This window comes from Octopus sinensis, linkage group LG8 (assembly GCF_006345805.1).
Source record: "Octopus sinensis linkage group LG8, ASM634580v1, whole genome shotgun sequence".
Lineage (NCBI taxonomy): Eukaryota > Metazoa > Mollusca > Cephalopoda > Octopoda > Octopodidae > Octopus > Octopus sinensis.
Window position 1 is genome coordinate 93029559 of NC_043004.1, and position 22789 is coordinate 93052347.

General features: G+C 36.2%; 1 protein-coding gene across 10 annotated transcripts in view; it reads left to right on the forward strand.

Annotated features, from left to right (window-relative positions):
* Positions 1-22789, forward strand: part of LOC115214926 (brefeldin A-inhibited guanine nucleotide-exchange protein 1) — a 201812-nt gene that overhangs the window by 97886 nt on the left and 81137 nt on the right. For 5 of the 10 annotated variants that reach the window (XM_036505599.1, XM_036505597.1, XM_036505601.1 and 2 more), the window contains exons 7-10: positions 1214-1279; positions 13427-13492; positions 14612-14738; positions 19674-19763. In XM_036505599.1, coding sequence (XP_036361492.1) covers positions 1214-1279; positions 13427-13492; positions 14612-14738; positions 19674-19763 — 349 coding nt within the window. Of the gene's footprint in view, positions 1-1213; positions 1280-3821; positions 3882-8126; positions 8193-13426; positions 13493-14611; positions 14739-19673; positions 19764-22789 lie in introns of all 10 variants that reach the window. The other 5 variants (XM_036505600.1, XM_036505598.1, XM_029783997.2 and 2 more) reach the window with 5 other exon arrangements.

Below are 22789 nucleotides of genomic sequence, written 5' to 3' on the forward strand. Positions count from 1 at the left end.
TAGTAAAAACATCCAAAGCTAAGTCATGGGAGGTCGTTGGGGTTAAGCTGGCTTCTGACTTTAGATTGGCCAATAAAATATTCTGGTTGCCCATCTGCCAACTTTGTAACAAAATAATAAATTCCTGCCCCATCAATGCTGTGTCTTGAGTACTATCCATTTACTCTCTTTTACTCTTTTCAGTCATTTGACTGTGGCCATGCTGGAGCACCGCCTTTAGTCGAGCAAATCGACCCCGGGACTTATTCTTTGTAAGCCCAGTACTTATTCTATCGGTCTCTTTTGCCGAACCGCTAAGTGACGGGGACATAAACACACCAGCATCGGTTGTCAAGCAATGCTAGGGGGACACATAAATACACACACACATACATATATATATATATATATACATATATATGACAGGCTTCTTTCAGTTTCCGTCTACCAAATCCACTCACAAGGCATTGGTCGGCCCGGGGCTATAGCAGAAGACACTTGCCCAAGATGCCACACAGTGGGACTGAACCCGGAACCATGTGGTTGGTTAGCAAGCTACTTACCACACAGCCACTCCTGCGCCTATTTGTGTAGAATTTTGCCAATTCCATTAGTGATGTTTGACTTCATAATGATTTAGTTGGCTGTTAGTATATGCATTGGCATAGCTATTTAATATGCTGTTTACTGTTGTTTTGGGTAACATCAATACCAATTTTCCATATCCTTTGGGTTTTCTTTTCAGTTGGGTTCTTTTCCCAACCTTTACAAACTACGACTTAGCATATATGGCAAAGTGATGGGAGCAAGAGAGAGAGAGTGAGAGAGAGTCATTACAGTGATATGATAGTTGTTAGTAAGGAGATTGTACATGACCATGAAGGTGATTGAACTAGAGCGAGGGGAGAGAAACAGAGTGGTTGGATTAAGAGAGTAATGGAAGACAGTGAGCGATAGTTATATGATGGTTATGGGACAGAATATTGAGTGGAAATTGTATGAGCAAGGGAGAAATAAGTGCCAGCGTCTGCATATTTGGCTCAGAATTTACTGGGGTTTAAAAAGAGAATAACAGTAAAGAGACAGGATGATAAAAGAGGGAGTAATGGGTAAAAAGAGAGTGTGTGTGTGTGTGTGTGTGTGTGTGAATAAGAAGTGATAGAGGAGAGTGAATGGTGGATAGCAATAAAGATAGGTAATACTAAGATATTTGTATATGTATATTGTTTGCCAGGATCAAGAGAAACAGAAAGATAAGCAAGTCCAGAAAACGGAAAGGAAAAGTGAATCTGATTTGGAGGTGAGTGTCATGTTTAGGACATTTGACCTGCTGGAAGGTACTGGTTTAATTTAGGATCTCTGCCATTTATAGAAGTATCCTGTCAGGACCACAGCTGTCATACGGGGAAGAAATCTAGCATGATTCTAATGTAGTCAAAGATTGTTTATTGAGAAAATAAGCTATTTTTATTGAATATTTAATTTTAAATGCTTTAGCTCTCTTTTTTTTTTTTTTTTTGGTTTTTGCACCTGCTGGGTCTGGAGGAAGTGGCAGTGCATATGGACTTTGCAGGCCCTCTTAGACCAGTGGGATTGATGCTATGAATGTTCCTCATGAGCTCTTTTAAGTTAACAATTGCATGAATGATAACGAGCAGAGTGGGAATTCCTGAGGGCTGATGATTTGGGAAGGGCAGAATGTGCATCGTGAATAGTGTGAGACCAGACTGTTGGACACTACAAGGATTATGAGCTGAAGAGAGATGAGTAGAATGCTTGAATTGAAGTGACAGGAACCTAATCAACTTTGAGAAGCAAGGGCCAGTATCGCATCAATAGGATAGGAAAAGGCACAGAAGCGATGGAACACCTGTAGGTAGGTGGATAAAGCGTATCTGTAAGCTCAGAATTTCTGGAACCACTGTTGACACTGGCTTATGTATATTGTCTTATCCCCACATACTGCATTAATATTCCTCACACTTTCCATTGTGTTGTTGCCTTTATTGAATTCATAAAGCAAAATATGCCGAATATGGTCCTTTGTCACTTCCATTATAGCTTTGAAAAAATATCTGTTAAATTTGAACTGCACTCTTCAAAACTTGTGCTAAGAATAAGGACAAGGTAAAATTACTACCTGCTTTGATAGCAAGTTGGTGCAGGTAGTTTACCCTGTCCACCTCCAACTTTGAGTTCATGCAATTGAAAAAACTGCATTATTTATGGGATGACCCAATACATGTTGTTCTATCAGCCACTTACTACTATATGTAGCTCTCATATTCTCATGTACTAGAATGTAGTTGACCTTATTAGCTTCCATAACAGCTATAAACCATTGAGTAGCTTCTTTATAGCTTGAAACTGTTTAATTCATCAACTGGACAGATTATATATTACATTACTCATGAAAATATGACCATAATTTGCATGTTTTATTATAGTGATTGGCCTGCCTTATCTATATATTTGTTTCTTTTGCTTATTTTTGAATTGAAGTGTATACAATTTAAATATTATACACTCTATAAAGTAACTTAAATGTTGCAGCTTGCTTTACAGAACCAGACTGAAATAAATTTTAGTTTAATTATCATAGAACAACAATTAAATCATGAAGAAATAATAATAATCATCATCATTTAACGTCTGCTTTCCATGCTGGCATGGTTTGATGGTTTGACTAAGGACTGGAAAACCAGGAGGCTGCACCAGGCCCCAATCTGATCTGGCAAGGTTTCTACAGCTGGATGTCCTTCCAAATGCCAACCACTCTGAGAGTGTAGTGGGCACTTTTTACGTGCCACTGGCACAAATACGATGATTGAAAATAAGATATATTCTTCAGTAAAAAAGACAAAACTGAGAAATAATTCTTTTCCAGAGCAATCATATATATTTACAAATATTCTACCATCAAAGAAATGCCTAACTTGAAGAGAGCCACCAGATTTCCCTTTATCCACACTGGAACTGCTATGTAGTTATCTATGTACAATTGTGTATGTGTGTGTATATATATATGTTTGTGCTTCCCTGTCCTGATGCCGTGTGATATTTGTAAATGAGTGTCGTTCATTTCCAATCTTCCATGATAATATGTCTGGTCATGGAGAAGTACTATCTTGCTTGAGGGTTGGTGACTGGAAGGGCATCCAGCCTTAAAAAAATTTACCTCAAAGAACCATGTTTGACCTATGAAAGCATGGAAAACTGGATATTGAAACATTGCTGATCATACATAGATAACAGACATACACATTACACATGCTTATATTCATACATATATATGTATGTATATAAATACATAGAGAGGTTGAAGATCATGTCTACCCTCACTTTACATTTGGATGCCATACCAATGCCCAGCATCTTTATTAAATGCTCTTGTGGCATTTATTGTGGCATGTCCTTAAGACTAATGAGTCCTCAACACCTTATGCTGTCTGCATTCATTCACTGATCAGCATCAAAGAAGTCAATTCCCCCACAAGACAAATGAGAATACTTTCCATCAAGCATTGTCTCCATTCATTGGTTCTTTACTTTCTCCACATAATTGGATGAGGCTGAGTGAGATTGTGATGAAAGAAAAAGTTACAGAAGAGAACAAAGGTGATAGAGGAGAGAGCATTAGAATAGTGATTGATTGTGATTACAGGTATATGAGGTTTGTTGGTCAGGAGGTTGAATAGAAGTAACATGTCAAAGTGGATATAATAGAAGAGGGAATAATGGAGGTAGATAATTGCTGACAAGTAGAGAGAGAGTTTGAGGTATAGCAATAAAGATAGTAGATGGTAAGGTATATATAAATATATATGTATATTGTTTGCTAGGATCAACAGAAAGATAAGCAAATACAGAAAGCAGGAAAGAAAAGTGAATCTGATTTGGAGGTGAGTGTCATGTTTAGGACAGGTGTGGTTGAGCTTTTTCACTTTTACCAAGCCACTGTTTATGATGTTTAACATTTCGATAGAAGATCCATTTTTCGTCACCAGTCACAAGTCTATCCAAGAAGGGTGAAATGAGTTCGCAAGAATGGAGAGAAGAGCAGATGTCAACTCGGGATTTGCGGTTGCTTTTTGGAAAATTCATGAGGCACCCATTTTCCAAGTTTAGGAACCTTTCCAAGTTGTTGAAGATGATGATGAACAGTTGTATGGTTTGAACTAAGCTTTATTGCCAATTCTTCAACTGATAATGCAGGATTTTCTTCAAGTAATGCCTCAAGTTCAATCTTCATCTTCAAGGCTGACATCTCCACTTCTGAATTTTGCAAACCATCTTCTGCAAGTTCTTTCATTCAAGCATTCTTTCCCATAAACTGAGTGTATGTTTCAAGTTACTTCAGGTGCAGTTTCCTTTTTTCGTACTCATAAAGCATTATGTGCCTTAAATGCTCTTTGGATACTTCTATGTTAGAAAGGGTTTTAAAGAAATTTTAATTCTATTATTCTGTAAAATGATATTTAATTAGTTTAAATGTTCACAAATACATAAAAAAAAATTTTAATTCCATTAGACATTCTAAAATACTATTAAATTTCTTTCAATTTTTGAAAAAAAATAAAAATCAGATAGAACTTATGGGATGACCTGATATTACAGGGACCTTTTGTTCCTTTCTCTCACAGATTATTGGATGAGGATAGTCAGACCAAGAGGGTATAGAAGTGAGTAGGTGATAGCGAGTGAATAATGTGATTACAAGTATATGACAGGTATTGGCAAGGAGGTTGAATAGATGGAAAATGACAGAAGTGTATCAGATAGAATGTTGGGAGAGAACCAATACAATGGTGATAGAAGAGAGTATTATAAGAGAAGCAGAATGGTAAGAGAGAGAGAAATTGTCTTTTGTGTGATACTGATAGCCAGAGAGAGAGAGAGAAACAGTAATGTGAAAAAAGTGATGAACAGCAATATAGATAGATGATAATAAGCTATATATATATGCATGTATATATTGTTTGCCAGGATCAAGAGAAACAAAAAGATAAACAGGTTCAGAAAACAGAAAAGAAAAACGAATCTGATTTGGAGGTGAGTGTCATGTTTAGGATAGTTGTCCTGTAGGAAAGCACTGACTCAATTCAGGACCATTTTCATACACACACACACACACACACACACACACATATCGTTAGGAAGGGCATCCAGCTGTAGAAACATTGCCAGATAAGACTGGAGCCTGGTGCAGCCTTCTGGCTTCCCAGATCCCCGGTCGAACCGTCCAACCCATGCTAGCATGGAAGCATATCAGTTACCCTCATATTTTTATATTCAATGAAGGAGACAGTTAAAACATTTAAATAAACATATATAATATATTCAAATTTCACTTGGGCAGTGAAATACACAAATAATACACACAGATACAGACACATATGGCTTGACTAGTTGACAACTACCAGCATGGATTATATCATTCAGGCCTTCTATCAGATTGCAGAATGCTCCAGTTGAGAAGCCACCAATAAAATATACACTATGGCACAGGAGTGGCTCTGTGGTAAGTAGCTTGCTTACCAACCACATGGTTCCGGGTTCAGTCCCATTGCGTGGCACCTTGGGCAAGTGTCTTCTACTGTAGCCTCGAGCCGACCAAAGCCTTGTGAGTGGATTTGGTAGACGGAAACTGAAAGAAGCCCATCGTATATATGTATGTGTATATATATATATATATATATATGCGTGTGTGTGTTTATGTGTCTGTTTGTCCCCCACAACATCGCTTGACAACCGATGCTGGTGTGTTTATGTCCCCGTTACTTAGCGGTTCGGCAAAAGAGACCGATAGAATAAGTACTGAGCTTGCAAAAAAAGAATAAGTCCCGGGGTCGAGTTGCTCGATTAAAGGCGGTGCTCCAGCATGGCCGCATTCAAATGACTGAAACAAGTAAAAGAGTATGTGCAAAAGCAGAGGGTACATAATTCCCACTATACTGTGCATATCTTTCATTTTTTGACACTAGCATGTAACTAATCTCAGATTTAAGTGACAGTATTAAGCTACTTGAATAAGTAACTTTACATTGTTAAATTCAACAACTAGACAGATTATTTAATATTGGATTATTCATGAAATTAGAAGCATAACTTGTAAATATTTCTTCTATTATCAGCTTGCCTTCCCATGTAGTTTAGTTCTAGTTTGTTATTTCTTAAAATGTTGCTTAATTTTGAATTAAGTGAAATAGAATTTAAAATTTAAGGTTGTGTGTTGCAGCTTGAAATACAGGTTCAAAAACTGATCTAAAATGAATTTTAAATTAATTATCGCATAGCAACAATAAATAATCGGTTATAAAAAACATGAAATATAATTAAAAATGACGAAGCAGTAAGAATGAAAGATTGAGAATTCCTTTTTTTTTTCAAAGCAAACATATATACATATACCATCAAATATTCTATCATCAAAAAAAGGGGGCTCAACTTAAGGCTCACTAGGAGATTTCCTAATATCTTATTGGACCAGCTCAACATTGGTATGTAGTTATTTATGTGTATTTGTATGTCTGTTTGTATATATATATATATATATATATATATATATATATATAATAGCTTTGTATGTATGTGTGTGTGTATGTATATATCATAATAATAATAATATTAGGGAATATTTTTTCAAACTTACAGGGAAAAATTCAATTTAGTAATACTAAATCAAATTTCACAATATATAATATATGTATATAAATTAGAGAAGAACCATCTTTTATCAATTCAACAATGAAATAATGATATAATTAAATTATACCATATAGAAAAGAATTAATTTTTTTCTATATGGTATAATTTAATTATATCATTGTTATTTCATTGTTGAATTGATAAAAGGTGGTTCTTCTCTAATTTATATATATATATGTGTGTTTGTACATACATATGTGTGTTAGTGTGTGATGATCATAATATTATGTCTGCTTTTGCATGCTGGCATGGGTTGAATGCTATTCCACTCTGAGTCAGTTCTTATTTTGTAGCTATAGCCTATTTGATTTGTAGACTACATGATTTGTATGTTGAATTCTTTTGTCATAATTTCTACAGCTGGACACCCTTCCTTTGATCAACCACCTTACTGGCTGTCCTTGATGCATTTTATATCTCTAGTACCAGAGATGTTTTTGTTTTTTGTTTCTGGCAGCTAAAGATTTCTCTCAATTGAATGTTGTCTCCAATTTATCAGCAGTAGAAAGATAGCTTTGCCCCTCAGCAAGACTAAAGATAGTTACCTTATCCCTCCGTTGTCCCTGTTTATTCCTTTCTTTCCTGCACTATCCAGTGCAAGAGAGTGAAAGAAATGAGAGGATGTGTGATAGCTACATGATGGTTATTGGCAAGGATATTGAATAAAAGCAACATAATCATGAGTGTGACATGAGAGAGAGAGAGAATGAGAGACTAATAGAAAAAGACCAGAGTGGTAAGAGTGAGAATAATGCAAAAGATGAATTGGCAGAGTTGTTAGAATTACAGTGTTTCTTATGACTGAATTTATGTCACACCAAGGTAAACTTTGCTTCTCATCTCCATAAAAAAAATGTACAAGCCCAAGGCTGTTGATCAGTTGAACTGTTAGATTGTTAGGCACAGTGTTTTGAAGTCCGTTTTGACAGCAACGCTTGTGATTTCATTGATATCTAAATGTATTGGCTCATGTTGGCAGTTTCTCTTTTAGATAAGCATTAATATTGTGGAGAGGAGAGACTGGTGTCCAAAGGCAACTGATAGTTTCTTCACAAAATCTTGCCTTAGGGTTTGCATACATGTGCATATGTATGATGGAAGATATATATAATAGAAAAGCGAATGAGAATGTGATAGACAGCCTTATGACTGCTGTTGGTTATGAAACTGATGAATAGAAATAGCCATAAGTGAGATTTAACTGCAAATATTTAACATCCAATCCTCTTGGGCACACCACAACGATTATGTTTGGTTTGGAATTTACTAAGGTGGCATGACGAGGGAAGAGAGATTAATAGGAGAGTCATAAGTGGGTTGGCTGAGAGAGTGATGGTTGTCAATAATGAGTGTTAGAAAAGAGTAATGTGAGAGAGTTAAGGAAAGCAATAAAGGAAGTAGATGGTAAGATATATTTATATGTGTATATTGTTTGCCAGGATCAAGAGAAACAGAAAGACAAACAAGGTCAGAAAACAGAAAAGAAAAGTGAATCTGATTTGGAGGTGAGTGTCATGTTTAGGACAGTTGACCTGTAGGAAAGTACTGGCTTCATTTAAGGTCACTAAAAAGTGACCTGTTGGAACCACTGTTCTAAGACTTGCAAGATCTCGAGCATATTCTGGTGACAATTCTGGGCATCATTGCTCATCTGCAGGCACTGTCTTCCCGAGTAAAAGTAAACTACGGAAAAATTGTTTATCGGAAAAATAAACTGTTTTATTGAATTTTCTTTTATTTTAAACACTTCAGCCACCCCCATATTTGTATATTTAATGAAATGGTTGTTTGTTTAAATCATTCAAATATATATAATATATTCAAATTCTTCTCCTCGTGCACATGGGCAGTGAAATACACAGATAACCATAAGACACACCTGGTTACTGTCAGGTGGCAACTATCAATTACGCTATTCAGGTTCTTCCACTAAGTGTTTGTACAGTGTTTGACATTAAGGAACTGTCAATAAAGTATACAATATGTGCAATAATACAATATACATACACGATTCAAATGGTGTATGTGAAACTGTAGCAGCTACTAACTATGCATATCGCTCACTTTCTGGCATTAGTATGTCACTGTTATTATAGGCTTATATGAACAGGAACAGTACTTTACACTAGGCAATGTAATCAAACACTTGTAGTAGTAAAATTGGTGGTTTCACAACTAACTTATTTAAAATTTCTTAATCCAATAAAAGACCCATAAACTGAGTAATATAGAGAACAATTGAGGTCACTCCTAGAATGAAGAAGGATGACGGATATACATGAGAAGGTTGGGTGTGAGTTTTTGTATGGTGTTATGTCCTGTCACATAATTTGAAGTGTAATATTTCAAATTTTGCCTGGTAACAGTGATATGCATGATCATAAAACCATAGCTTTCTTGTTTGCAAGCTAGTTATACTTTTCAACTGCATTTTCCAGTTTGTGTTATGATTGCTTGAGGTTTTTGTGAGTAAAAATATGGAAAAGGAGGGTTTCATTGGAGGACTGGAAGAAGCGCATGCATTTTCGATAACTGGGATGAAGCAGTACATATGCTCAGGCTAGCCTGATGGCTTGGTATCAGCATCATCTTCATCATCGTTTAACATCCGCTTTCCATGCTGGCATGGGTTGGACAATTTGACTGAGGACTGGCAAACCAGATGGCTGCACCAGGCTCCAATCTGATCTGGCAGGCTTTCTACAGCTGGATGCCCTTCTTAATAAATATATATATATATATATATATATATATATAAATAATAGTTATGTGTATGTAAAAACAGCTATATATGTATCTCATTTTATGCCAGTTTTTACACACTGGCAAGGGTTGGTTGGCATTACAGTTGAAGTCAGATGTTATTTCAAGTTACTGATTTGCTAGATTAATCAGAGACTACATCTTTTGTATGTTGAATTTTTTGGACTAATTTCTAAACCTCTTTGCTCTTTCACATTATTGGTCAACCACCTTATTGTGTGTCCTTGGTGAATTTATCATGATATAAGCTCTAGAAAGGTTGTCTTGTCCTGGAAAGATTAAAGAGTCCTCTCTACGTAATGTTGATTAATTAGCATTAGAGAGTCACCTCTTTCCTGTAGTCTCTGCTTATTCTTCTCTTTCCTGCATAAGTAGATGAGACTGAATCTAGAGCTAGAGGGTAATAGAATACAGTGAAAGAGTAACAGCTTTATGATGGTTGTTGGTAAGGATATTGAATAGAAGCATGATTGTTGTGAGGGTGATAAGAAGAAAGGATAATGGAAGAGAATCAGAATGGTGTGAGTGAGAGTATTGGAAAAAAGAATGAGAGAGTGATAGTTAACCGCTTCATGGTTTTTGGTCAGAAAATTAGCTACAAAGAACTCAAAAGAATGAGTTTTAAACATAACTACTTGACATCCTATCTTCTTAGGTACATCCACAATTGTGTGTTTGGTATAGAATTAGATAAGGTGGTAGAAGAAAAGTGACAGTCATCAGAGAGAGAGAGAGAGAGAGAGAGTGAGTGGTGGTTGTCATTAATGAGTGATAGAGGAAAAAGTCATTTCAGAGTCTGTTGTGTCTGGGGAGAGTCATTTTCTTTTTGTACCTTATAATGTAACACACCCATTTCAGAGTGTTGGATAGCAATAAAGGTAGATGATAGTATGATATGTATCTTATTTGCCAGGCTCAAGAGAAACAGAAAGATAAACAAATCTTGAAAATAGGAAAGAAAAGTGAATGTGATTCAGAGGTGAGTGTCATGTTTAGGACAGTTGACCTATAGGAAACTGCAGATTTTAGGATCACTATTCTTTATAAAGAAGTAACCTGATAGAACAACTATCATAGAGAGGTCATCTTGTAAAATACATCTGATATGGTCAGAAGACATTTTTGAACTTCTCTCATTTTTTGTGGTGACTCATGCAGACACTGGTGTACTAATGATGAACTTGTTTGTGTGTAGTGCTCAGGTACATTACTATGTGTAAGAAAAGGTTAAAAAAGGGACAGAAAGGATACATAAAGCCAAGAAGACATCAATGAAGGGTAGATGTTCACAGTACACAGAATAAAAGACAAAAGGATTGAAAAGGAACATAAAGAGGGAAAGCATGCATTGGTACATCAAGAATAATGTTGAATTTCCAGAAGCATCGAGTTTTGAAGGATGAGGTGTACTGAGAGCTGGTAACTGACACAAGCTGTTTCACTCTGTGTGTCAACAATTCTGAGTGCTCATGGGTGCTGTACTGTTTTTTGTTTTGTTCAAATTTTTTTAAGCATATTCACAAATCGTGAAGATATTGAATTCAGAATGGTAGCCAAAATTGTTTATTGAAAAAAATGAACTATTTTATTGAATTTTAAATTTTAAACACATCTGCTTGAATTTAGATTTAATGAAGGAATCAGTTAAAATATTTGAATATATATATATATATATATATATATATTATATATATATATATATATATATATATATAAAATATTAGAAAAAACCCACCTTTTATCAATTCATAATGAATAATTAAATTACACTATCTAGAAAATTACATATAATAGAAAAATTAAAATAACAATTAAAATTACTTTTTAATTGTTATTTTAATTTTAACTTTTCTATTATATGTAATCTTCTAGATGGTGTAATTTAATTATTCATTTTGAATTGATAAAAGGTGTTTTTTTTCTAATATTTTATATATATTATATTGTGTGGAATTTGATTTAGTATTTCTAAATTGATAATAAATATATATATATATATATATATATATATATATGTATATATATATATAATATCACGTGACCGACCAGACCATCAGATGTTGTTACACATCGCTGGTCACAATGCGTTCGCATTGTTTTAGCCTTCGAATGACGCCACCCCGCTGGCTAAGCGAGCAGGCCAACAGAAGAAAGAGTGAGAGAAAGTTGTGGTGAAAGAGTACAGCAAGGATCACCACCCCTTGCCGGAGCCTCGTGGAGCTTTTAGGTGTTTTCGCTCAATAAACACTCACAACGCCCGGTCTGGGAATCGAAACTTCTATCATGCATTTAGGCAATGAAATAATAAACAGACATACATGGTTTGGCTTGTAGGTGACAGCTAAGAAGATGCTTGACCCTATTTCTACCAAGACTTAGTAGTATGTTCCACATTGAATAACTACTAATTAAATATACAAGATGTGCAAAAACACAGCAGATATGATCGCATAAAATGAGTATGCAGTCATATAACAGCTAATAACAATACATACCTCTCATTTTCTGACACTTAGCTTGTAACTGACCTTATAAGTTTATGTGACAACAATAAATCTTTAAATGAGTAGCTTCTTTATAGCTTTAAAACTGTTAAATTGAAATCTAGACAGATTATATAATTACATACTTTTCATATAATTATTATAATTTGCAATTTTTTTTCACTCTAATCAGCCTACACAACTTAAAATTTAATCTGTTCTATTAACTTGTTGCAGTTCACTTTACAGAACTAAAATCCAAACTGTATAACAGGAATAAATAATTTCATTTAAAATAGTAAATATCATTAAAAATGATAAAACAGTGTGAGAAATTGAGAAATGAATTGTTTTTTAAGGCAACAATATGTATTAGGTGTACTTATTTGTTTGTGGGTATATATATATATATATATATATGAAAAAGATTAACACAAAATGCACTTTATACCATTTGTTCTCTTGGCATGTTTCACCATTGTGGCTATTTGCATCTTTTTGCAGTGGGTGTTCATAGTACATTTAGGTGCAGATGCACAACAGCTCTTCAAGGAAACATGTTGACACACAGCAAACGTGTGTGTATGTGTGTATATATATTTCAGCTGTAAAAATCATGCCTTAACAGACACAGAAGTTTGGTGCTGGCTCCTGCCTGGCCAGCTCTTGTCAAACCATCAAACCCATGACAGCATGGAAGGTAGACTTTAAACAATGATAATATATATATCATCATCATCATAATTTTATGTCATTTTTAGCATTCTGGCATTGGTTTGATGGTATCGCAGTGCAAGTCAGTTGTTCTTTTGACTTGTATGCTGAATCTATTGACATGATTTTTGTAGCTGGATGCCCTGCTCATGACCAACCACGAGATTTTGTATTCTTGACACATTTAGTCATACCACCAACCCTAGAAAGGTTATCTTTCTCCTGGCAAATTTAAACATTCTTCTTAATGTTGTCTCCATCAGCATCAAAGAGGTGGTCTTTGTCTCAGCAAGACTATAGAAATTTACTTCTCTTTTCATTCTTTTCTTTACTGCTTTTGTGGAAGGGAATAGATCCAGCACTTGAGGGTGATTGAAGAAAGAATGATAGAAGAGAACTTGAGTGATATGAAGACGGAGGTAGAATAAAGTGAGTGATGGTTGTTGATCAAGATATTGACTATAAACAAGGCAAAGAATAAGCTTTGTATATAAGTAACATACTCTCTTTCTGGGCACATCCAGTATGTTTGGCTTAGCATTTGGTGAGATGGCATGAGAAAAGAGAAAGAGAGAGAGAGCAAGAGACAGGAGTGTTGGTAGAGAGAGTGATGGTTGTCAGTGAGTGGTAGAGGAGAAAGGGCAATGTGAATGAGTGAGATTGCTGCTGATAATGAGAGAGAGTGAGAGAGAAATATGAGAAAATGATGAATACCAATGTAGATAGATGATAGTAAGATATATATATATATATATATGTGCATGTATATTGTTTGCCAGGATCAAGAGAAACAGAAAGATAAACAAATTCCGAAAACAGAAAAGAAAAGTGAATCTGATTTGGAGGTGAGTGTCATGTTTAGGACAGTTGTCCTGTAGGAAAGCACTGATTTAATGAAGCATCACTATCATTATAGAGAAGTAACTTGGCAGAATAATTGTCTTGTGAGGAAGTCATCTTGCAACATTTCTGACACAGATGGCATTTTTGGGTCTCTGTCATCTATTCTGGCGACACTTGGGGGATGCTGTCATCTTTTGTAGTGAACCTTGGGGATGCTGACTATTATAGTAACTTGTGGGGGCGTTGTCATCTGTTATGGTAAAACTTTATTTTATGAATCCTGAAGGGATGAAAAGTAAAAGTTGGCCTTGATGGGGTTTACACTCATAATGGAAAGAACCGGAACAAACACCACAAGGCTTTTGTTTTTCTTTTCTTTTTAATGCTGTAGCAATTCTGTTAATCCACTGCCATAACAATAATAATGGTCACTCTTGTCAATATTGCTGTCTGAGTTTTTGAAGCAAAGAATATACAAAAAAAAAAAAAAGATTAAAAATAAAGAAGTTGCATTTATTTGGAATGGATGCATAAATGTAATCCAAGTTCAGGTATGGATTTTGCTATGAAGTCACAATGAGGTAAAATGATGATTTCAATTTTGCCTGGGATTGGACAATGATTAATGACTTTTAATTAAAGTCATACAGCCACGGAATTGACTGGGACTGCAAAAAGATGAATAGTGAAGTTGGTCTCTTGCAGGATTTGAACAAAGTGATGTTATTAAATACCATAATGCATGTAATCTATTATTGTAATTGTTCTGGCAGTCCACTCGCCTTCATTAGACACTTACTAGGTCACAAATTTGAGAGAGAGAGAAGTTAGAGTTGATTAAACTGCTGGTACATAATTTATCAACTCTGGCAAGATGACACGATCCTGGTAGGATTTGAACTTAGAACATTAAAGAAAGCAATGAAGTACAGCCCTGCTTTTTGGTGAACACTTTTCTGGTCTCTCTCAAAATTATCTTGACTCTTTAGTTGTCTTCTCCTAAAATGTCCTCAGGTTTTGTTTGGTACTATCTTGGTTTGAAAAAGTATGAAGAATAAATGAAAAATAGTGGGGAAAAATATCGTGTGTGCAATCATCTAAATTGTCTTTCGTTTTTACAGGATACAAAAGAATCCAGTCCTGTATCACCAGATAACAAGGAGAACTGTGCAGAGTCACCAGCTCCAGATAAAGAAACTGGGTCCACACCTCTGTCAGATGGGAATCAGAAAAGCTTGGAAAATAATTGTAAGCTTTTCTTTTTTCATTTCATCATCATTTAGTGTCTGTTTATCCATGGTTGCAGGAGTTGGGTAGGTGTTCTTCAGCAGATCATTTCACTACTTTTTCAGCCTTTCTTCTTCAGATTTTTCCCCACTTGTACTGCTTCTTTCACATGTGTGTGTGTATATACAGTAATCCCTCACCATACCGTGGTTCTCCTATCACGGTTTATTATTTAAGCTTATGTTGATTCCTCCATTGTGATGTTTTGCATTTATAATAAGATATATACAAATGATAAAAATAAAATATATAGTACGGCTTCTGACCTTGCCTGGCTTCTGTGCCGGTGGCACGTAAAAAGCACCATCCAAACGTGGCCGATGCCAGCGCCGCCTTGACTGGCTTCTGTGCCGGTGGCATTTAAAAAGCACCCACTACACTCACGGAGTGGTTGGCGTGAGGAAGGGCATCCAGCTGTAGAAACACTGCCAGATCAGACTGGAGCCTGGTGCAGCCTCCTGGCTTCCCAGACCCCGGTCGAACTGTCCAACCTGTGCTAGCACGGAAAACGGACATTAAACGATGATGATGATTACTGTTTCTACTCCATGGATTTTCACCTATTGTGGTGGGTTTGGAAACATAACACCTGCTATAGTCAAGAGACGACTGTATATATATATATTATATATATATATATCTCCATCCTTAAACATTTTGACACCTGAATGATTTCGTGTGGCAAGAAGCAGCATAGTAACAGTGGATCAACAAATTTCAGTAATTACTTCCATTTTCAATTATCAATGAATACACATATACACATGAAGTCTTTTAGAAATACTTTAGTATATTAGTTAATATAGTTGTCCTGTATGCAACAGATACAGGGTTTGATTCTGCTCACTGTCTTATACATGAAAATGTGTATTTAAGTTTTATTATATGACGTGTGGTTTTGTGTATATAAGTGTATTTTCATCATCACCTAATCTTTTCCACGTTCAGGATCTTGAATTTGAAACACTATTCCTTCAGATGCACACACAGAGAGAAAATAACACATCTTTTAGATTTTGATGGCTATGATATTTTTGTAGTACAAAATACATGTGAACACTGACCATTAATGCAGACAACTAACCTGATCTATGTACGTAGCAGCACAATTGTATCAGGAACATCATTGATAAGAACTTTTAAACTTTACGTGGCATAAGAGGCTGGGATTGAATTCACAAGTTTGCATGTATCTGTAAGAATTGTAGCTGTTGGTAAATAGAAATGGGTCTGTTCAAAGTACTGTACTAATATTTTCATAAAAACAAAAGAAACAAAGAAATTCAGTAGAGCCATTTCTTGTTTATAAGAAATAAATCCATTATCGACACTGTTCTTTTCTACAGCAATTAACACACACAAAGAATTAGTGGGGGAAAATTGAATCAAATTCTAAAGCACCAACCTAGTTGCTTTGTAGTGACTAGTACCTCACTATTTTGATTTCAAACACAGTGAGCTGCCTATTTCAGCATTTATATATGAATACCAATATAAGTAGACAGTGAGCTGGTAGAATTGTTAGCACACCAGGCAAAATGCTTTGAGGAATTTCGTCCATCTTTACAGTCTGAGTTCAAATTCCACTGAGGTTGACTTTGCCTTTTTTTCCCAGGGTCGATAAAATAAGTACCAGTGGAGCACTGGGGTTGATGTCATTGGCTTAACTACTTCTGGGCAAGAGGATGCAACCTGCGGCCCTCTGCCAAGCCATGTCAAGCTAGTGTGGCAGAGTAGGCTCATCAAACCAATATGATCTCAAACTCGAATTCATGGTCTCCACATCAGACCGTGGTTGGTGGAGAGACCATGCTGAGGTCTGTCTTGCAGTAGACTGAACATAGGTGATCCAATCCAACCCATCAATATAAAAATGAATTCTAAAGTGTGAAACCTAAACCAGGACACACTACTTTGTGTAAATACATCAGATTATCTAACACCAATATTACGATGAATGCTGAAGGAATGAACTTAAGATGTGATTAAGAAGCTCACTTTGTAAACATTTTTTTTCAGGTTCAGTCCCACAGCATGCCACTTTGGGCAGATGTCTTTTATTATAGGCCTGAGCTGACCAATGCCTTGTGAGTAAATCTTATAGGCAGAAACTGTATGGAAGCCAGTATCAGGACACAATTCTCTGGACAAATTTTAAACAAAAATATCAACTAATGAAAATTTAAAAGTTCTTCGTAAAATTTCACTTTCCTATTTTCACTTTCCAATATTTTTATTGGAAAGAAAGAACAATATCCTGGGGGATTTCGTCCTAGTACCATGAAAGCCTGTTTTGTGTATGTGTACATGCGCGCGTGTGTGTGTAACTGCCACCACCACTACTTGACAACTGGTGTTGGTTTGTTTACATCCCTACAAGTTAGCAGTTTGACAAAAGAGACTATAGGATGATTACCAGACTTATAAAAACATTAGTACTGGATTCAATTTATTTGACTGAACACCCTTCAAGGTAGTTTGCCAAAATGGCTACAGTTCAATGGCTGAAACAAGTAAAAAATAAAAGATAAAAGTTTTTAATATACTTGAGTGATTTTGAAGACAAACAAATTTGACACTTTATCATTGGGTTTCTGATGTCATTTCTGTGACATAAGTTGTATGCAATACCTATAGAATTCCTCTATATTGATAAGATTGAATTTTTTGTTCTCAACAAAGTTTCCATTAATAGTCTTGTTGATGTACTCTTGTCTATTTTTAGACCTGGCCCAGTTTTTTTTTTTTATTATTATGGAAATGATATATGATAATCCAACAAAAATATAAAAGCACCTTAGCTTAGCTATGCAATTAATGTCAGTTCCCTTCTCTGTTTCATTGTTGAGTGGTTCGTGATTGTCATGATCATCACTCAGCTGTAAAGGCCCAGACATTGAAAAGTAGATGTAAGTTTATATCTTAGGCGTCAACGTTTGTCTACGTTGAAACAATGTCCACATTTCTCAGTATATGTTTTCTTGTATTTGCACACAAATTTAAAATCATCCGTGGTGCCCCAGCATGGCCGCGGCCTTCGGGCTAAAACATTTTAAAGGATTTTAAGGATATTAATGCATGAAATAAAACAACCAGGGTCAAGTGCCTTGTAGGTAAACAGTTTATATTATACTGATATTTGTAATGGAGTACTAAGTACTCCCTTACTACTCCATTTCAACTATCAGTACCCCTGTCTCACTAATTCTCTCTCACACACAACCATTTTCATATTCAGAGGCTATTTGCACAATCTTGCGGGGATTCATGCATAAATGTGTGTATTCATGTCTCCTTATCTTGACATCATGCACAAACTGTATACAAATGTCACTATATAAGTGCTGTTCACTTGCAATCTTCCATGAAAACATGTCTGACTATTTTGTTGTACCTGTTCAAAGGACTAGCAGAAATATTATCTTGTTTAAAATTTATAACTAGGTGGTGCTTGGCTATAGAAAATCTGCCTCAAAATTCCCCTCTAACTCACGGAAGTATGGACTATTGCATGCATTTAAATGAGGATGATGATGATATATCATGCACATTCACACATATACACATTCTTCTCTCTGCTCTCCTGCCTTAACATTCTTCCCTGTAGTCCCACCTATACCTCATAGGGGTACCATCATGACATCTGGCATGTATTGGACATTTTAACCTGCAGGGGACCATCCTTTTCTAGGTTACTGCTCCACAACTTTTTTTCATTTGCGGTACACTTATATTCTTTTCAAAATTCGGCAGCACACCTGAACTAAAAATATAACTAAAAGTATAGGGAAAAAAATTATATTCAGGTTCCATTGACATACCAGTTGCAGAGCACTGCTTTAGGTTTGAACATACTCCGTTTCTTTCAAGAAGCAAGTGTGTATGTAAGAGAGAGAGAGAGAGAGAGAAGGAGAATAGGAAGAATTGCTCCTAGTATTTGATTGGTACATTATTATTTGAACTGGAAAGGAAGAAAAACAAAGTTGATCATTGCAGTATTTGATCTCAGAGTGTAGAGAGCTAAGACAAATGCCGCAAAGCATGGTATCTGGTCCTTATGATTTTGCCAATTGACCTCTTATATATGTATAAATACACACACACCCATATATAGTAGATGTGGTCATAGCAAGAAAAATGTAATATATTTGTCACCTATCGCCTACATTTGCTGTGACCATCACTGTCATTGCCTATCTCACCCTTCTCATTTCTATTCCAACATCTCTGTCTCTGCTGTCCGACTTTTGCTGCTTTTTCCCTCCCATTCTGGCTTTCTGTTGTACAAACTCCTCCTCAGTAACATTTCCTGAGCATAAGTACATGTTTTAGGCTCTTATATACTTACAGTATATAAACACCCATCCACCTGTGGTTGTGTCATGATTGAAAACTCCTCTCTACATATTCTCTAGAGGAATCGGTGAGTGAGCAGAGGTGGGGTTGAGATGATCCATAGTCCAATCTTGTCAAGGACTTTACGACATCCCTAATGCTGATGCCTTGAAAAATACACCCAGTCCTTTTTGTAAAATGAATTACAAACAAGTGAAGAAAGCGTGGTGTTGTGAGATCCCTTTAGTCCTGTTTTGTCAAGTATTTACAAACCTCTTTATTTCTAGTGCCACAAGAAAATGTATTTGGTACACTCTCTTGAGGGGTTGATGATAAGATGGACATCTGGCCAAAGAAACCATACTGAACATAGAGACATTGTTTGAGTCCTGCTGGGGAACCTGTTTCTCATTTCTGATATAAACTGGTGCTTATAATATATAATTTCTTCATTGTGCAACCTATACTCATCTATTACTAATAAATATATCTGTGTGCACATGTGAAAATAGCCTTGTATTCTAATTTGCTGATCAATGGTGTTTTCTTTCTATTTTTAAGATGAAACAGAAAAGAGTGAGAAAATAGAAGAAAATGGTAAGGTAATAGCTGAAGCTATACTGAATGACATTCTGGATAAAGTTACAGGAGGTAAGCTTGTTTCTAACCCACCTTTCATTACCAGTTTCCCAACTTCTCATTTATTTATTTCTCTGTCCTTGAGATCATGTTACCTACCAGCTCAGCCAGGAATGTTTACCTCTCTATAATACAATATCAACTCATCACAGTCTTTCCATGGTGCAATGATACTTTCTCACCCAAAGTGTTCCTTTTCTAATTAAAATCTCAGCCAAAACTCTGTTGTTACTTGAATACTAATTGAAAAATTTCCATCACAGTTTTATTTTTGCATTAAGTTGTATTCCAAACACCAGTTTAATTATCATCTTCATTTAATGTCTGTTGTCCATGTTGGCATGGGTTGGACAGTTTGACTGGGCTGGAAGGCTGCGCCAAACTCCAGTCTGATTTGGCATGGTTTTCTAGGGCTGGAGGCCCTTCCTAATGCCGACCACTCAGAAAGTGTAATGGGTGCTTTTACATGCCACTGGCACAGATGCCATTTGCGTGACACTGGTATCTGCCACGACTGCGATTTTGCTCAGTGTGATAGGTCTTCTCAAGCATGACATAATGCAAAAGATCTTGGTCATTGGCTCTGTGAGTCCCAACACTCAAAAGGAACTCGGCCACTTTGCCTCCATGAGGTCCAATGCTCAAAAGTAACTCAAGCACCTCGCTTCTGTGAGAGCTGCTCAAAAGAAACTCAGCCAGCCATCCTCTGTGAGGCCCAACACTCAAATGGAACTCAGCCACAGCTCACCAAGTTCCTGTTATTTTTAGATACCAATTAAAGTTGGCAGTCTTTGATGAAAGTCATGAAAGAGTTCAGTTGAATCCATTTTTCTGCTTTAGTATAAAAGCTCAGTTTAATAAATGTTACATTAAAATCTTCAATAAGCTCCCTGTAGTCTTAGAAAGGAGAGCCCATAGAAGTCATCAGTGAGTTTTTCTATATAGTTGATTAACCTGCTTGATGTTGCAGTTAAGATCTTATGTAGGTAACTGCAACTTTAAAATGGAGAATCACAAGAGTCATTTAATATTTAATTTTTGTGTTTTTCCTTGAAATTTTCTTCCCTGCACAGATAAGTGTGTTGATATATTATTTGGCTCATCTGTTTTTGTATCTGGCTGGTACCCTTTCTTAGCTGGTATCTACCTAACTGTGAATGAGTATGAAACTTGTTTTATTCTGTCAGGGAAACTAGAACAAGCAGAATTAAGTACCTTGTTCAGATATATAGCAGTGTGTAAAGATTTATGATCATGTGGTCAATACAGTAGACAGCAGTATCTTAACCCTTTAGTGTTCAGATTATTGTATCAAACATAATGCCTATTGATTCACATTGATTTGAATTAATCATGCATTATCTCATATCTTCAAGATCTTGATGGTGTAATTACCTAATGTAGAATAACATTGTAGGGTAGGTGTGAGGGCCTGGATCTGGTCAGTTTGAACATAAAACAGATTAACTATTTTGGCCGGATATGGCCGGTTTAAATACTAAAGGGTTAAACTTGCATCAGAATAGACTGGGACATTTCACAATTAACTGTCTTGACCATATTCTCAGTAGCGCTATTGACAGCCTGCAAAGCACTGATCACTCATGATGGTTGTCTGATACCCTTGTCAATCTGACCAACCGCATACATAGCTATTTAGCTAAGTAGTTTTTATTAGTCCTGGAAACGGAACTTTCAAAGGCCAGCTGTGTTTAGCTCCAAGTCGGCCCTAATTATGCAAATGCTTTGGTCAGTCCAATTTTTCTATACATAGGGTTACACTATCCAAGGCATGTCTGTTTACAAAATAGTAGATTGTGATTTCAGGAACTCTTAGCTATTTATTGCAGATTGCACAATTACATACAAGCTCCTATTTTGATGTTGTACTCTTTATGATTGTTATTGAAGTGTTGACTTCTTGGTTAGTTTTGCTTGAACACATGTATGCTATGAAGGTGGGTAACTAGTCAAAATACCTGAGAAGATCCTACAGGTCCAGCATCCTTACTTATATGGATATAAAATGTATAGTATATCAGTGTCTGTCAGTATTTTGGCTCTTGTTGCAATTTTGGTTTTAAAGAGCAGCCTATCTTAAGAAGTAGTAAGATTTGTGTGAAGTTATATTTGGGCTACTAGATTTGAGTAGACCAAGATGCTCCGATGGATGTGTAATGTCAGTGTTCATACTCAACAGTGTAAGTACCTTGAGAAAAAAGCTGGACCTATGAAGCATCAGTTGTGGTGCGCAAGAGAGACGTTTGCACTGGTATGGTCATGTGGCGAGAATGGACGAAGATAGTTGTGTGAAAAAGTGCCACACCCTAGCGGTTGAGGGAACCTGTGGAAGAGGCAGACCCAGGAAAACCTGGGACAAGGTGGTGAAGCATGACCTTCAAACTTTGTCTCACTAAGGAAATGACTAGAGACCGAGACCTTTGGAAGTATGCTGTGCGTGAGAAGACCCGGCAGGACAAGTGAGACCATAACTCGTGGCCGCTACATGGGATGTAGCCAGTCCACTTATGCATACCTTTCCTTCTTGGGACACAAAACTCTACTTGTGAAGACCTCATCTGGCACCTGTGCCAGTGGCACGTAAAAAGCACCCACTACACTCACGGAGTGGTTGGCGTTAGGAAGGGCATCCAGCCGTAGAAATATTGCCAGATCAGTCTGGGCCTGGTGCAGCCTTCTGGCTTCCCAGACACCAGTTGAACTGTCCAACCCATGCTAGCATGGAAAGCGGACGCTAAACGAAGATAATGATGATGAAGAATTTATATAGAAGATTCCTCATTGAGCCTTTTCGTTTTATTTTATGGAGAGCAAGGAAATTTAGATGAAGAAACTTTATGAAGGTCCACTTGCTGTTTCATGTAGTTCCTACTTAAAAGGAAGGGAACTTCTGTACACTTTCAGTCTTTTCAACATGCTTTCACAAATTTCAGGGAGTGGGGATTTTTGGAGAAATTGAGCCTATAAATAAAAACTCTCTTCGCAGATGTATATAGATCATCATCATCATCATTTAA